Below are 18,448 nucleotides of genomic sequence, written 5' to 3' on the forward strand. Positions count from 1 at the left end.
ACAATTTGATATAAGACCTGGACTTTTTAAAACACCAGACTAGACATGAGATACGGATAGCGTTAACAGTCAGAGCAGCTGCCTGGAATGGAAAAATATTCAGTTTCCACAGATTTAAACTTTTAGACTTTTCGTGTAATGAGCAACCAGAGATCAAACCTTCAAAGTAACAAATCATAGGTTCTTTTCTCAAAAGAATCATTGACAAAATAACAAAGCCAAAAACTCACCTGGGTATTGGGGTCATAATAAGTTCCTGCCAAGGGGTCATAATAGTAGCCAGTAGCAGAATCATATATATAACAGTCAGACGATGCTACAGGGAATACAACCAGAGCCAATGTTAGTCCCTGTAATGAAGCCCTTGCTGGGGACCCATCAAGAACAATCCAAGAGCGAGGCTGGCCAACCCAAATGGTTACAGAACCTGTAGATGGTGCTCTCGCTGAATGAGAACCCCTAGTCAACAGCAACTCCTGCCAACTTTGTGACCATAAAGATTTCAATTAATGACTAGTCAAGCCAAAAAGAACAAAAGAAAAGGTCACTCACACTGTTGTCCTTGTCGATTTGTATCTGAAGACCAGTCTGAATTTCTGCCACCTCCCCGCCTATCTCGGAAATATTTTTTACCCTATCACAGAAAGGCAAGTTAAAATTATGGAACTTCTGATAGCCATTTACCTTAACAGTCACCCACTAGAGAGAATTCACAATCATTCTTTCAGTTACTTGAGGATTTTAACAGAGCACTCCCCAACTGCTGAAGCCTACCTGATAGTAGTGCATGTGGTCAGAATGGTCCCCAGAATCATTTCTGCAACAAACAATATAACATGTCTTGAGCCTGCTACCAAAAGCCACTTGAGGAGTGCCCGACCCTACAGATTTGGTGAGAAACTCTTTTCCCCTTTTTGCACAGAAAGGAACCAACCCAGACAGAAAGCAGGTCTGGTGATACTGGTGATGCTACCTGCTGAAGCAAAAGAGCAACTGAGTTGAAGGTGCTAGAGCAAGCTCTGCCCCATCCCTGTAAGCCTGCCTCTCTGATGCAGCTACTTCCCAGTTACCACTCCTGGGTCAAGATGATTGAAGGAGTAAAGGAGAATTAGATTTTCCAATGCTATGGGGTATGAACAAGCTCAGGGGAGTGGCAAGTCAAGAAAACACTTTCTTAGGATTCCAAGGGGCAAGGATATATTGCAATTTTTCTGCACACCAAAGACTGTACCATCATCTGGGACCCAAAGATACCAGAGAGTCAAAAGAGAAAAAACTAAAGTACTTAGTAATACTATTTAAGGGGGAAAAAAAAATCTAGAGTCAGAAGAAGGCAAGCTTCAGAAAAAGAAAACATACATACATATCTGAAGTAACTCACAGTAGGATAGCATCACATCTTACTATCTCTGTCTCTCCTTCCAGGAATAGAAGTTTCCTCCCAAAGACTTGAGTGGGGGCAGCACAAAGGAGCCCCAGCCCTCTGCCTTACCTTCGTTTTCCAGTGGCCAGGTTTACAGCTACCATCTTCCCATCAATGCTAAACGGTGGATCAAGGTTCTGCAAGATCTTCACTACCCGAAGAGCTTCCTGGTGAACCAAAGACTCATTTGAACCCAGAGAGAAAAGCCCATGTCCCTTGAAAGAGAATTGAATGTGGATTCTCCTTCTCAAAGGAAAAATTTACGAAACATTATGTTCCGGTCATAACCGTAATGGTAAGAGAACACTGGCAAAAACAGGCAACCCTTAATGAAGGATCAGAATAATGGTCAAAATAGACATCAGTTTTTGACATAATTTCAGAAATTCAAATCCTCTTCTTTTAGTCTGCAACTGTCATTACATCAGATCCAGTTTACAAAGCCCCTTGTGATTTTTGAGCATGAAATCTAAGAAATACCAATGATTTTCATTGCTATCCTCATGTTACTTCCATAGAAAAGAGCCCCACAGCTAAAAATTCAAGCCACAAGAATCTATTAAAGCAACACTTTGAGGAAAAAGAGGAAATGTTCCATTAACATCAAATATATATAACTGTCTGTGGCCAGGCAAAACAATTTTAAGAAATTAGAAAATTCACTAAAATCTTGACAAAAAAGGTTTACTACTACGATTTTTCACAACTGACTAAACTGTCATTTTATTTTAACTGGAAACTATAAGTGCCACAAGACAAAAATGGATCTGGAAAACCACTCAGAATTCTAACTTTCCAGGGCAGTCATTTCACTTGAATGAACCCAAAGGGAAGAACAAGAGGGGTTATGGTAACAGGTAGCATACAAGAATTCCAAGAATAAATAAGTCCTTCAAATCTTCTTGAGGTTTCTATAGCCAGCTGTCCCTAGGCCATTCTAAGGCTCAAGGAAGGGATGGGGCATGAGAGGTAGAGGTGGTGGTGACAGACAACTATGACTCACCGCATGGGAGTCAAGGTCAATAAAGCCATAGGTGTGGCCCATGGGGCCTGTTCTGTTCTTGATGATACGGACGTTGGCAGTAGTCAGGCGGACGTAGGGCTCTAGCACTTCCACTATCACCTCAGGTGGAGTGGAACGATAGATGCGTTTTAGCATGATTGCTGAATGAACCAAACACAAAGGACAGAGGGGAAAGGGAAGAGAGAGAAAGGTTTACATTTTTGAAGTCCTCATAGCCTGAGTGTATCCTTTTTTTTGTTTAAACTCCAGATGACTGCAGATGTTACCCTCCTCTGCCAAGGCTGGTTCTATAATAAAATGCTAGTCAAATACTTTATACTTTTCTTCACCAAAACTTAGAAATCTAAAATTACATCTTGTTGCATTTGAAAAGCAACTTGCTATTTGGGCGATGTAAATTCCTCCAACTAGTACAGGAGGCCTGCAAAAAACAACGGCCTCTACAATCAGGCTGAGTAGTTTTACTAGGACGTAAGAAGCAGCTGGTCCAGGGCCATAGCCCAGGCCATCTATGCTCCAACTGTGGTGGTCACAGTCTGGTACGTGCCCCAACAAACCACTTACTTTTGCTCTCTCCATCCTGGCGTGTCTCCCCAGACCACGGCTCCTTCTCTCGGTCTCTTCGGAAGGTGATCCCTTCCCTTCGAGAAGAAGGCAGATACCTTTCTGCATCTCTCTTCTGATGTCCCAAGCGTGGTTCTTGTCCTTCTTCCCGCTTCTTGGGTTCAGGTTCCTTATCAGCTGACCTTGTGAGTTGGCTAGGTTGTTTTTCTGATGGTGCTGGTATGGATGTTTTCTGAGGCTGAGGGTAGGTTATTAATTCTTGCTTGGCATCTGTCACTAGAGGAGCAGAAACAGAGAATCTCCAACAGTTTTCATCCCCTAAAACACTACTCCTGGGATTCCTCCTTACCTACCACCAAATACTCATACTGGAATGCTTTTAAAATTCTCAGAAATACCTACAAAGAGTCTTCTGACAGACTTTAAGCAAGGTTAATAGGACAGCACATAAAATAGTTCACAGAAGAAACTATCCAAGTATTTAAAATATTTAATCTTACGAGTTTTCTATCACTTCCCAAATATTTAAATCCTTCATGAGATCCCAGACTTGACTATTATAACCAATGATGATAACAGATCTGGGGTAAACAAGAAGGTCATACCAAACTAAACAAAAACAGATCTGGGGACAAATTACCAAAGATACATATATTTCAAACATGTGTGTCTAGAAGCCTTGTTTCTTCCTGCATTACGGTACTAAGATAACTGTCTCAAATTCTGCTAAGACCATAGACACAGCAAAGCTAAAGACCTACCTGCACACAGTTCATTTATATGCAAGTAACTTCAAAATATGATCATTTCAAATCTCTATATAGCAGGATAATTTGTCCAGTTAATTAGGGCATTTTTTTGTGCAATTAATTCATTCTTGGAGTAAGTCATGTGGCTCAAAAAGAGACATTCTATGGGAGCAATATAGAGATTACTTAACAGCGGTGACAGGCGACTGACTAGTGAATGTTTCCACATTTAAATTGTTTCAGCCATCTTAGTGGTATGGTGCTCCAGGGTTTTTATAAACCATCTATTCATTTGTTGGAACAGACTGAGAAAGAAGTCTTTCTTGAGAAAAAAACCCTAATTTTTCCTAATCTAAAGTAATACAACAAGCTAAAAAAGTCTCCAACCTCCCTACTGGAAAGTTACTTACTTACCTTCTCACATGTTGGTTTGGTCTCTAAGGGATGTAGAGTCTTCCCCAGATTTTCATAACATCTGCTTCACAGCCCTCAGTAGAGAGTAGAATCTCGACTATAGGCCAAAAGCCCAGCTAAGAAATGCTTGGTAGGCATACTAAGTTCTAACCTTGGAATAAACAGGTCTTTCTGGAGGCTACCTGGATCCCAGCACTGAGCTGTATTTTATGGTCCTGTCCTACCTTTCCTTATAGGATAATTATCAGAAACAGGAAAATAACAGTCACTGTTACCAGAGTATTGTTGGAGGCCTTTGATAGAGTCTTCAAGGTTATTTACCTAAAGATTCTCTGGAGAGGTTTACTTTAAAGTCAAGGCACTGAGAAACTGGTAGGTTTATTACTCTATAAATATAATATATACACTCAATCCTGATTATTTTATCGTTTATATTTTTACTGTTACTTTAACAAATGTTTTTGGGTTGAAGATCCTCAAACATTTAGAACATAAAATGAGAAAACAGTAACAATAGCAAATTATTTCCAATAATTTCAGAGAAGTAGGGGGTGGGGCAGGGTCACATGGGCTAATGCCATGTAGACTCTTTCTCAGCTTAATACCCTTAAAATGTATTCTAAATAACAATACTGCTGACCTCTGATCAGCTGCCTACTTAGCCACCTCAAGCCGAGGAGACCATAACCCATCTTATTCCCCTGGTGGAACTCTGAGATCCAAACTATTCACTAATGGTCACGTGCAGTTAGATATCACGTTGCACTTTTAAGAGATTTATCTATCAACTTGTATTTGGGGATGACCACTCTTTAAAGCCAAGGAAAGCAAGAAATTTGCTGTGCTCTGTGCACAAAATAAAAACCACCACCTCTACCTCTGCCACCACTCACCTTCCCTTGGGCACTTGCAGAATGAACACGAAGACCGTTGTCCACCAGTGTTGGCCTTACACTGCAAGGGAAAGGGGAAGAATTCAATTTGATCAAAAAGACTTAAAAAAATAATGTACATCCAACACAGTAACAACTACCAAAAATGAAAGAAATAAGCCATATCCCAGATCACCTTAAAGCCTAATGAGTCTGATATGCTCCACTCATCAGAGCTGGCAGGAAGAGTTTGGTGAGCTACTGCTTGAGAGTTGCCTTTAACAGAGCATCTGGACCTTGGAGCAGCCCCAAATGCCTTTGCTCTGGACACGGATTTCTACAGGAAATAAATTTACTATGGACTATTATATGGTTTATAAGATATACTGCACCAAAGCCGTTATTAGTCTGCATCTAAAATTTGATCCTGAATTGGTTATGAAAGCCCTATTTAGGCTTAGCTGGAACTGAGAAGAATTCAATTATCAACTGCTTTCTCAAACACTGATTTAAAAAGGGCAATGAAGGAGGAGGAAGAGCTACAGGTAGTGTCTCTCTGTTCTGAGGATGTTAGAAGGAAAAGGCACATTCACTGGCCTAGCACAAGGGAAGAGACACTTTGCAATGCGAATGTAGCTCTTACCTGAACCTATGGACAAAAAGGCAAGTACATTGCCCAATCCCAAGGCCCCAGATCTTAACTTCTGCCACCAAGCTTCCAACTGCTATGAGGGCAGAGCTGACCGGTAGGAAACCAAAGAGCAGGAACCATGAAAAGGAAGCTATCTGAGTAGGGCCTTGTAGGGCAAGTTAGAGAATGCCAGATGGAGGAGTGGACAGAACAATAAAACAGCAACAGCAGCTAATGATCAGACAGCACACACCATGTACCAGGCCTACTTTATATGCTGTCACTTATTAATCCAGACAACTATTATCTTCCCAATTTGTAGATAACAAAACTCAGGCCTGAAGAAGTTAAGTAACTTGAGTAAGGTCATTATTGTCGATTACTTCATTATTCCCTTCTTTGTAAGCAGATCTGACACAGCCCTGCCCATTGTCAAGTGATTGTGGTGCCTCCCGGTAGGGTGAGTGATTTCTACTCTTCACTGTCAGCCCTGGCCATGTGTCTGGCTTTGGTCAATGGAATGTGAGTGAACGTGATCTACACAGGTCTGGCAGAGGCTTTAAGAGCCATTGCTTGCGTGAATGACCCTCTTGTTCTTTCTCTTAGCCAGGAGGACAGCAGTCCCATACTGGGACTGCTCCTTCCACTTGGGTCCCAGACTGAGAGACCACGGAGCAGAACTGTAGCAATGACCCATAGGTCCTGGACATGTAATGTGAGTGAAGGATATGTTTGTCGATTTATGTCACTAGGATTTGAGGGCAATCTGTTATTACAGTTGGCCCTCCCTATCCACAGGTTCCACATCCGAAGATTCAACCAACTGCAGACAAAATGTATTTTGGGGGAAAAAATTCCAGAAAGTTCCAAAAAGCAAAACTTAAATTTGCTACATGCCAGTAACTATTTATAAAGCATTACACAGGTTCCATGCAAATACTACACCATTTTATATACAGGACTTGAGCATCTGCAGATTTTGGTATCCACGGGGGTCTTGAAATCAATCCCCCATGGAGACTGTGGGACTGTCCAATTCAATGATTTCTAGTTTATGTATAGTGCAACCATCACCAATCTAACTTTAGAACATTTTTTTCATTCTAAAAAGAAACCTAGTAGAGTTATTTCTCAGTCTCACCCCAGGTCCCATAGAATTGATCTTTTGTGTCTGGCAGTTTTCTCAAGGTTTATCCATGTTGTAGCATCTATCAGTACTTCATTCCCTTTTATTGCCAAATTGATAGCATTTCATTGCATGGTTATATCACATTTTGTTTACCCATTCATCAGTTGATGGACAATTTGGATTGTTTCCACTTTTTGGCTGTTACGAATAATACTGCTATAAATTAAAAAAAAAAAAATCAGTGCATTTCACATCAGGCCAAAGATCACATATGCAGGGTTGGCACTTCAACTCTTCCAAAAACACACAGAAATTACAAAGTACCCCTGAGATAGCTAAATAAATGGCCTGTAATTTTACAGACAATGTAACCAAGCCATTCTGTTCTTTCAAACAACAGCCCTGGCAATAGCTGTGTAATTCTGACATCAGATATCAATATTTTTTTTTTTTTTGCTGGTTAACAGAAAATGAAGTTCAAAATTTTTCCTTTAATGCTAGCTCCCTGAATCTCTGATGATATAATGAATGATACATGTGCATTACAGCAGATATGGGAAGTATAAGAGGGGGAGGAAATTACTCATAACCTCAAGATGTAGAGGCAATCACTATTAAAATGTTAAATGTATTCAAAATTCTAATGGCCTTTTCTTTTTTGCAGAAATGGAAAAGCTGATCCTCAAATTTACATGAAATTGCAAGAGACCCTGAGTAGCTAAAACAATTTTGAAAAAGAAGAGCAAAACTGAAGGACTCACACTTCCCAACTGAAATACTTACTACAGAGCTACAATAATCAACAGTGTGGTACTGCCATAAGGATAAAAATACAGATCAACAGAATAAAATTGAATCTATAGAAATAAACCTATATATCTATGGTTAAATGGCTTCCAACAAGGGTACCAAGACCACTCAATGGGGAAAGAATAGTTAATTCAACAAATGGTGCGAGAACAACTGAATATTCACATTCCAAAGAATGAAGTTGGACCTTTACCTCACACCTTGAACAAAAATTAACTCAAAATAGACCAAAGATCTAAATATAAAAGCCCAAACTATAAAATTCTTAGAAAAAAAATATAAGGGTAAACCTTTAAGGCCTTGGCTTTGGCAATAGTTTTATGACACTAAAGGACAAGAAACAAAAGAAAAAAAAATTGATGAGCTGGACTTTATCAAAATTAAAACTGTGCATCAAAGGGCCATATCAAGAAAGTGAAAGACAACACATAGATTAGGGGGAAGTATTTGCAAATCACATATCTGATAAGGGAATAATATCCAGAATATGTAAAGAACTCTTACAACTTAACAACAAAAATATAAATAACCCAATTAAAAGTGGGCAAAGAACTTTAATAAACATTTTTCCAAAGAAGACATACAAGTGGCAACAAACACAAGAAAAGATGCTCAATGTCATTAGTCATTAGGGAAATACAAATGAAAATCATGATGAGATACTATTTCACATCCACTAGGATGGCTATTATCCAAAAAATGGAAAATAACAAATGTTGGCAAGGATGTGGAGAAATTCAGACATTGCAGAGAACCTTCAGACATTGCTGGTGGGAATGTAAAATGGTGCAGCTGGTGTCTGTGGAGAACAGTTTAGTGGTTTCTCAGAGTTAAAACATGACAGTGCCACATGACCCAACAATTCTACTCCTGAGCATATACCCAAAAGAACTGTGAACAGGTGGTCAAATTAAAACTTACGCATGAATATTCAGAGCAGTCTTATTCTCAATAGCTAAGAAGTGGAAACAACTCAAAAGGCTATCAATTGATGAATGGATAAGCAAAATGTGATATATCCATATAATATTATTCAGCCAAAAAATGAATGAAGTACTGATATACACTATAACATGGATGAAACATGCTTGAAAACATGCTAAATGAAAGAAGGCAGACACAAAAGGGCACATAATACATGGTTCCACTTACATGAAATATTCAGAATAGGCACATCCATAGAGACAGAAAACAGACTGGTGGTTTCCAGAAACTGAGGGAAGAGCAATGCTTAACAGATGAGGTTTCTTTTTAGGGTGATTAAAAAGTTCTCAAACTAGACAGTGTTGATGATTGCACTACATTGTGAATGTACTTAGTGCTATTTGTACTTTAAAATGGTTAAAATGGTAAATTTAATGTTATATGTAATTTTATCACCATTTTAAAAATAGTTAAATGTTTTCCTAAACTGACAGCTTAAGGTAGTATATCCATGAAATATCAATGCTTTGGTTACCGACAACCACAGCTATCCAGATTGTATTTCATTGAGATTAATGAAATGTCAAGCTAAAGCTTTTATTTAATTTTATCAAGTTTGATGATACTTTTAATGAATTACAATTAAGAAACTTTACATAAAATTTTCAAACTTATTTTTGAAACTACATAGCAGCAATGAAAAATGACAAAATACATCTTCATGCTCATTTGCAATCAAACTGGATTTCTAATAAGAATATAGCTTAAAATCTTTAAATATGCCATTCTATGAGAAAACAGAGTTAAACAGAGGAAAAATATCACAGTATCTGAAGTTCTATATCCTCAGAAAACTCTGAATATCCAAAAAATGTATACCTCCCACAGAACTAGCCTCTCTATATACACCTTTCCAAAAACACTCTTTACCCACACCCAAGAATGGTAACTGAGAAGAGGTTTTAAGTCAAGGGACTGTTACTCTTTCTGTTCATAATCAACAGAAAGCATGGCATATATCCTTGGGAAAGCATCACCAACTACAGGCCCAGAACCCTGTATGGCCACAGGCAGCAGTTGGGAAGCAGAAATTATAGACGACCTTGCCCTGACCTCCAGTTTATCTTAAGTAAACCAAGAAAGAAGAGCTTTGCCCTTGGCCACACATATTACACCAGGCAGCGCTCCTGGAGACATGGAGAAGTTGTGATGCTGGATCCTTACTTCTAAGGAAGGGAATTCTTGGCACTTACCCGTTTGCAGTACCAAAAATCCGGGCTCGGTACATACTCAAGGGTGACCTCTTTGTCATGGATCATTAGAGTTCCCTGTGGAGACAAAGATAGAGGCCATTAACATGAACCTTGAAGAAATGAAGAGACAGGAAGGCACAGAGAGCCTTTCCAGTCCCCAAGCTGAAATATCTTACAAAGAGTGAGCTTATTCATCAACAGAAGGAAATGACTGTTATAAGCCACAGACTTGGGGCAGTGTGGCAGAGCGAGCTTAAGCTTAGGGAAAGGGAGTGGGAGAAGGTGAAGTCAGTCCTCGGTCTTGGCTCCTGTGTGTTGGGGCACTGTCCTTGGGCAGGTTAGGCCCAGTCTACTCCTCCAGAGGTCATGTAGTCCCAGCAACTCCCCCCACTTGGCTAGGGAGCTAGCACACACTCAAGAAGCAAACTCTTCCTTCTGAAGCACAGAGGAACAGGAGCCCTCTCAGTTATCTTCTTTTCCATGGCTAACTCAAATCTCCTTGGTGAGGTAGTAAGGGATCTCAACTCTGGTGCCTGAAAACTTTGCAACACCGCTGCATGGCAAAAGCACCAAAAGAAAGAGGTACAACACCGAAGACAGGAAGAAGAGAGGACTGTGAAAGCTTCACGGTAGGTCACATCCTTATAGCAGGAAATTGAATGACTGGTGGTGTCAGCAGTGGTGGTGGTGGCAGCAGCACCACTGTGGCTTGGAGCCCACCAAGTAAGCTGGCTATGAGATCTGAGGAGCAATCATTGGCAAATAAGCACTTTGGGAAAGTTTGGTACAGGATCGGGTGGGGAAAGGGGCTCAACAGGACTGCAGTTACAGAGCTCCTTTGCCTCTGCATTTTGGACAAGACACGAATTCTTTCACGTCAAGAAAAAATAAATTTTGTTTAATAAACAGTAGACAGCAGATATCTTTTAGAGCAGAGGGAAAAAAAAATCTCTGCCTACTGACAAGGGACCCTCACCCACACTTGTAAGTGAACTAACCGAGGATGCGACTCTGGAACTAGCCCCTGCGCTGTGTTCATTCTCCGCCCTCTAGGGTCCTCTGTGTCTCCTCAGACAGGGCTCTGAGTTATACAAGGCATTTCTTTGCAATTGGACCTCAGTTTCTTGCTTGAATCCATACATCTGTCAAATAATGCTTTACCTCTCTGCTTTTCACACCAAAAGAGTCAAGAGAAATACATAGAATAAAATTATTGTCTTGTCAGAACCAAAAAAAAAAAAAAAAAAAAAAAAAAAAACCAAAAAAAAAACCAATGAAACTACCCACCTACCTAGGTCCTAGAATCTGGTCTCTGAGAAATTATTTCCCGGCTTGTTCTCAAGGCTAGAGGACGATGATAATAAAAATTTGCTAACATTTTTAAGTGCTTACTCAGAGCCAGAAACTGTTAATTAAGTGTGTTATTTTATTTAATCCCTAAATGATCCCATGATCATTAGCTCTACTTTACAAATGAGGAAACATGCTCAGAGAGGCAAGGTCACCCAGCTGGTGAAAGGTGCAGCCAGATTCACATCTGGGGCTGTAGATAAGGGACTGTCTGCTGCATTTGCCTATTCCTGCTCACTCTTAGGGATAGGCAATTTGCCCTTAGGAGCCAACCCAGGAAAGAGAAAAAGCTCTGCAGGTAGGGAGGGCCAGGGGATTATCACTCTGCTAAGTTCTACCCATACAGAAAGTTGGTGAAGATGGTACTCTTCCACCCAGAGGCACCTGTATTTAAGAATACGGACTCTGGGTCAGGTTCCTTAAATTTGCATCCTGCCTTCACTCCATGACCTTCAGCAAGATCCTTAACTTCTCTGAGCTTCAGTTTCCTCATCTGTAAAGTAGGAATAACAGTACCTACTTCATAAACTGGTTATGAAGATTAGGTAAATTAATACATGCGAAGTGCTTAGCATCGGATGTAGTAAGGGCTCAATAAGTGTATTTTGAGCCCTAAATGCTCGAAAAGGACTAGCAACAGCAGGTGAGACTAGACAGGATCAAGCTGTCACTCACTTCATCTCACGTGCTTGTCAGGTGATATTTCACACCCCACTTCAAGGCTAAGCTTTCACACGGGAATGGTCACTGCATGTCAGAACCCTTAACTTTATGATAGCACTTAGCATTAATTTTCGATTGCTGGGCCAAATCTTAGCACCTAAGCTAAATCTTGCTGGTCTTTTATTACCAGTACCAAGCACAGTACTTGGTGTAGAAAAGGAACTTAATAAGAGCTTGTGGAATGGCAAAAAGACTGAATGGATCCAACTATCCCTGGAAGACTGGAGTGCTTAGCACACAGTGGCTCTGGAGGGAAGTACTGCTGTCACAGTGCACATCTGTACACCCAGTCCATAAAACGTGTGGGTTGCCATGTGAACAGTGAACAGTGCCATTGGAACAAGGCACTACTGTGAATTGCAGTCAACTGCAAATTCTGATTTCACCACTTGGAGGCATCAGTAGAGTCAGGAATTCCTGAGGCAAGGAGCACTTTATACTTCTCAGATAACAAATATGATGTTCCAGGAGCCGCTGTGACTTTCTCTTGAAGGTAGGGAACTCCTCCTGCCAGGAGTACCCACAGTGTGTCAATCTGAGAAGATTACGTTCAACTCGTGTTACAAAGGCACATTTCTTATTCCTCAGAGTCCCCTACAACCCCCTATAAAAGTGGCCCTTTCTTTTCAACTTGCACATGGTTAGACATAAGGCTACCAGAGACCACTGCTAAAGAATATAAAATGGTTGTTAGAACTATCACTGTTAAAACACCACCACCACCACTATCAACAAAAAAAACCAACAAAGACTATCGCTGTTGAAGAACAGCCAATTGTTTTAATTGGAATAAACAGACACAGGAAAAACTTGAATGAGAACAATCAGGTTTATCTATGATTTGATTCCCAGCTGCTATCATGTATCAGCTGCCCAGATATACCAAGCACAGGCATGACATGTACTGCCCACCTCCCTATTCCTACCAGGTGCTTTATTCAGATTTCATACAGTAAAGATCTGCCAGTGTCTCCTAGGGAAGGAACCTGTGAGGAGTTGGATTAATAAGCAGGCAGGATGATTTATCACTTTTGGTTGTCCACTTTTAATTGTCTATTACCTACCATCTTCACACATTATAATTTTTATTCATCATTTGAATTATTTACCAAGCTACTAAAGCAAAGGTAACATGAAGATCATGAGTCTGATTAACCACATCTAATTCCTAATGATGCACCATATATCTGAAAGTAAAACTAAAGACACCCCCTTTCTCAGTAGTGTTACATTAGGCTTAAATTAGATTAAAACCTGCTAGAATCCTCCCAAGCCCAAAGCCCACACTTGACAAAGTCATATATATGTGTTCTAAGTATATCTCAAAGGGTCTTAAAGTGAAGCTGCTAACAGCTAGAGATAAATGCACTCCTGAACAGCAAAGCAAATCTTTACTCTCTGCCTTAGGGACACTAGAGAGGAGCACAAGCTGGGTCTGAGGGCTGCTGAATCCAATATTCACATTTCCATTTCCCTTTTCATCTGAATACTCTTGGAGGCTTCATAACTCCATTTTGTGACTGTTAACCTGTGAAAAGGACTGCGTCAGAGAACTGAGACTCTACCATATATTCCAGCTGGTTGATAACCAAGCCCAAGGGTTTTAAGGTACTGTGGAGGTACAAGAGAAAATGGAAAGGAAGGAACATTTCTGGCCAGTAGCTTTGCATCTTTGTTGACAATCTCCCACAAGCACAGTCACAGTTATACTTTTACTGAGATACGGTTGCTGTGTAACCTCATAAATCATCCCATTAAAGTAAGGAGAGAGACACACAAAGGATCAAAGGTGGGGGAAAGTATGTGAGCCTTGTGAATACAACTCATACTGAAAAATCAGCAAACCCTCTTTATAGATTTGTGCTTCTTCCAAACACAGGATAGGAGAATCAGGTTACTGGTGGCTGAAAAGTGACACTGCTTATCAGAGGTAGTAATCCTTATTCACAAATCAGTCACAGTTTATAAAGGCATTCTTCACAAATGTCACCTGGATCAATCCTCACAAATAGGGCACATATAAAACCTGTTTCCACATGGAAAAAGTATGAGTCACGTGAAGCAACCTGCTCAAGACTTCAGAGCTAGTTAGCAACACAAATGGGACTAGTCAGGTTTTCTTTTCACTATATTGTTTTTGTTTGCTTTTAAACTTTTAGGGTATCAGCCAACTCATAATACTTGTCACAACAAAATTCACAGGCAATGGCCCCATAGGAAGTTTTTAGAGAGATTGCCATAAAGACTCTGCTTCTTGATAGCATTGCCAATCCTCCAAACTGGCCTGCTCAAGGTGGTCTTTATGTTCTTGAGGCACCTACAATTACTTTAGGCACTCTGTCTAAGACAAAGAGGGCTGCTAGTAAGTAGGAATGTCAACAACAGTGGCAATCAAATGGATCTGCAGAGAGACAAAAGCAAAAGGAGAAAAATAACAGGTTTAAAACAAATGTATAGTCAGCTCTTGGTATCCATGGGAGACTAGTTCCAGGACCCCTGTGGATACCAAAATCCGAGAATGCTCAAGTCTCATATAAAATGGTGCAGTAGAGTCATCCCTCTATATATGTTGATACAGAACCCATGGACACAGAGGGATGACTGTATGTATATCATTCTCCTTAGTGTAAAGGGTAGTTTTTATAGAAATCTTTTGCAAAGCAGCCAGACTCACTCTTTTTGGTGCAAGCATATTTTACAATTCAAACATTTTGTAGAACTAAGTATTCCCAAAGGCCAAAACCAAAATGAGACAAAAAGAGGAAAAGAGAGGAAGGAAGGAGGGAAACGGGGGCCAAATATCCTAAGGAAAGCACACAGAATGCTCTGTGACAACTCTAGCTTGGTCCAGTGACCCCTGAGTGCCCTCTGCTTAGAACGGCCTTTCACCCAACAGGATCTGAACTGTCCTCTGAGCAGCCAGGAGATGAGGCCCTAATGGGCTCTCCACTGAAAACAGAATCCCATTTCAGGGACCAATTAAGGTTGAGAAGCAAAGAGACACTGCCCTCTGGGCTGCTACTTATCTTGAGATATCTTTTCTTGTCCAGATGAAAGCACAACAAAAATGTTTCTAAAATGTTTCTTAGTAATATTTTCCACTGCCTAACCAGTTTATGTCATTTCCTAAGAGGACACAACCAGCATCTTGCTAAAACCTTATTTGTTCTGTGAAGTAATATGACTGGTCTGTGTTTCAATGAGCCCCCATTCATCGCGCTGAGAGTTGGTAGAAAGATGTAGGGTCTCAGGATGAACTCTATTCTAGGGACATAACATGGGCCCTGACATACAGCATCTTAATTATTTTAAAGCCATCTGGTGCTGAAAATATATTCCACCCACTCCACCACCATTCTCTGTCAGTCTTTCGTGTATTTTAAAGTAAGATTCCAGTTCTTCTAGAAAATTCCTCCATCATTATGGAGGAAAATCAGTGATCCATAATCATGGAGATAATTCACAAGCTTAGGCCCGGGAAGACTTAGGAAGAATATACTCGTCTACCAAGGGATCTACAAGACTCTCCCATTATAAGTGTCATTTGAGTCAAATACAAAGAGATGAAATATAAACAGACAAACAAACAAATAAATAAGATAGCAGATAAATAATCAAAACAGCCAAAAGTCTTTTCTCTTCTTGTGAAAAGATGAGGCGTATCATAAGAGACTGAGACAGCCAGGCAGACGGGGCACTCAGCAAATTCCATCACCGCAAAATATTTTACCCTGAAGAAAAGATTTACAAGCTCCAGCTATCAGTACTTAGAATAATCAAACAACTGTGAACTGCTAAAATGCAAATATCTTTGAAACTTTCAGTTTGTTATACTTTTGTATGTTTTTGTTCTAAGGACCTCAGCTTAAATAAAGTTAAGATCCCTTAAATAAATCAATTATTTAATTACTAAATCAATTTTTAATCAATTATTTATTTCCAAATAAAGATATGACCCAGTTCTTAGTGGAAGTGGAAAACTACCTCTAAAGATATTTTACCAATATCCTCAGAATCTCCTTCAGAATTCAGGTTTCTATAACCTCCATTTTATTCCTTTATTCTGAGATGACTGTTGTTCTACTTCCCCTGGCTCCTTTCTCCTGGGAAAAGTGGACCTTAAATTCAACATATATGCATGGTTCACTGCCTAGGTCTCTAAATCAAGTTACCTTAGGAGAAAAAAAGGAAGTTTCTAAAATCAATGCAGAAAATATAGAACTTCTTATTTTGTTCTGTTCACTGAATAACATTCAAACAATTTATCTCTCATTTCTTTTTCTTACAGAGTTGATGACTGGAGGTGGCAGAAACAGCCAAGAGAGCAGATGAGGCCCACAAGTCCTAAGATGCTGCGCGGGCCTCACTGCTGAGCCCACCATAAAGGCTGCACAATGTTCCCCAAGCATCCCCCAAAGAACCAGCAACTATTCTTCTGGCCTCACCATTGAAAAGAGATGATTTCTCCTGGCTCTTAATCTGCTACCTCCCAACTCAAGAGCCTAGCTCTCTTGAAGGCTGTATCAATTAGCCTCTCTGGCTTCAAAGTCCTTGGTGCAGACATTTCAGAGAATCCTGCTGACATACTTTCTAAAGAAACAGGGCCTTGAAAAGATGAATAAAACACAGAGCTGCCAGACTTCTAAACACACACTGGTCAATCACCATTTTAGGGAAGTAACCACTCACCATTATTTCTTAGTCAAAAAGCTACAGACCCAATGCCATTCTGACAGAAGCTATGAGACTAAGAATGGAAGCTCCAAATTAGAAGAGATCCACTGGGACAGGCTAGGTCCCTAATTCTTTTAGATCTACTCATTCTCATCTGCAAGTGACACAAAATTATCAAACTTCAGCCCCTAATGAAAACAAGGGATAGCTTTTCACACGGAAGACATGCCCAAGTTAAATTAGTCCATACTGAGGAAGCAACATCTGCTGAGCCATATCATGGCTGCCACTGCAGACAACGAGGGAATGATCTCTGCGTGGGGCAAGAATCTGGTAATCCAGGAGTTTGGGAGAAGACAAAGCCAAGGGGTCTCTAATGTTGCCCCACCCAGATGTACTGTCAAGTGCTACAAAGGCACAGCCTCCAGCTATCAAGAAACCCTCCAGGTCAAACCTGTTTGCCCTGGAAATCTAACACAGACTTAACCCTTGGATGCCTTTAAAGACCTAAGATACACCATCTAGTGTATTAAAAGGTATCCCTTATATGTATTTGAAGACCATCAAAATAACCAAGATCATATAATTGAAAATTTCTCCTCTTTATAAGAAAAACTGGGAAAAAACACATTAAAAGGGTGGGGGAACCTTGAGGAGCATTAGGAAGCATCTTGAGGTTTCTATCACATGGAATAGCCTGCATGTCTAGATTTTTTAGAACAATTCCAACTTTATGTTTTGTCCTGTCGAAAGGCTGTGTGTCAGTCAATGCAGACCAATTTGAGGTTCGGGAAGATGGCCAACATAACGACACACAGCTGGCTCCTCTCCAAAAGATTTCAGTTCAATGTACTGAAGTTATTTCTTCTTGTGGGAAGACTTCTAGAGTTTTATACATTAAAAAATGCCCTGACCCTTTCCCTAAAGCCTCTTCATCCCCCCAAAACAAAAGCCAGAACAGGCTATGTATTCATTATTCAAGAACAAATGTTTTCTCACAGCTGCCTAGGCATGAGGGGTTCAGCAATGAACAAAACCTAGCAATGCTCTCATGGAGATTATCTTTTAAAGCACAAAGATGACAAACAAGTACAGTTTTAAACAAACAGCAGATACCTCCACCTGAAATTCTTATCAAGAGAAGTACAGATTGGAAAGAGTTCTTTAATATTTCTGGAAGAGAAGAGAGACAAAAGGAGAATAAGAAAGTGTATGCTGACAGGTCAACTGTGTGACAGCTCACCATGTACAAAGTGCACTGTGAGCTGCATGTACAATGGACAAAGCTAGATGTGACCCAGAGAGGAGAAAATGATCACTCACACTTAAGAAAAGTGAGAGAGCCTAGAAATAAGTAAGATCAAGATAGATCCTTATTTTTGCTAAGGTAGGCCTGGTAGAAATGCTAGTGATTTCAGGTAGAGGGCATTATACGTCTGCCCTCTATAATATAATCTTATAGTTTGTATATAGTAAGTTGTAGAACATGTCATACAGAAAAACATGGGTAAAACATGGTATTTATCATACTATAACTTCTCCGACTTCTGAATCTATTGATCTTATATTCAAAATTTAGACACTGACATCAATATTGGTCTATTCCAAAGCATATGCATTAGCTATTAGTCATAAGTTAATGTGACATTTAAAAAAATACAAAAGCAGAAATGTACATTTAAATTATATTTTATTTATATATATTACTACTATTTACTATATTTTTATTATTATAAGGATTACTAAGGGTTGAAGAAACAAGTTCTATAACTGAAAAAATTTGGAATCTGGTTTAGTCTGGAAAATTAAGAGACTCGAAGTAGCCTCCCAATGCCTATTTGCTTCCCCTTCCTTGGAAGCAAACCCTTTTTTTTTTTTTTTGAGGTATAGTCAATTTACAATGTTGTG

The 18,448-nt window shown here is 39.8% G+C and overlaps 1 protein-coding gene across 7 annotated transcripts in view; it reads right to left on the reverse strand.

Moving 5' to 3' along the window:
* RBM6 (RNA binding motif protein 6) overlaps positions 1-18,448 on the reverse strand; it is an 87,529-nt gene that overhangs the window by 10,058 nt on the left and 59,023 nt on the right. For 6 of the 7 annotated variants that reach the window (XM_031470360.2, XM_031470359.2, XM_010978263.3 and 3 more), the window contains 8 exons: positions 9,794-9,868; positions 5,068-5,128; positions 3,012-3,287; positions 2,427-2,587; positions 1,493-1,590; positions 775-817; positions 553-634; positions 231-316 (listed from right to left, as the gene is read on the reverse strand). In XM_031470360.2, coding sequence (XP_031326220.2) covers positions 231-316; positions 553-634; positions 775-817; positions 1,493-1,590; positions 2,427-2,587; positions 3,012-3,287; positions 5,068-5,128; positions 9,794-9,868 — 882 coding nt within the window. Of the gene's footprint in view, positions 1-230; positions 317-552; positions 635-774; positions 818-1,492; positions 1,591-2,426; positions 2,588-3,011; positions 3,288-5,067; positions 5,129-9,793; positions 9,869-10,791; positions 10,959-18,448 lie in introns of all 7 variants that reach the window. The other variant, XM_031470363.2, reaches the window with a different exon arrangement.

The sequence above is a fragment of the Camelus dromedarius genome, chromosome 17 (assembly GCF_036321535.1).
Source record: "Camelus dromedarius isolate mCamDro1 chromosome 17, mCamDro1.pat, whole genome shotgun sequence".
NCBI lineage: Eukaryota > Metazoa > Chordata > Mammalia > Artiodactyla > Camelidae > Camelus > Camelus dromedarius.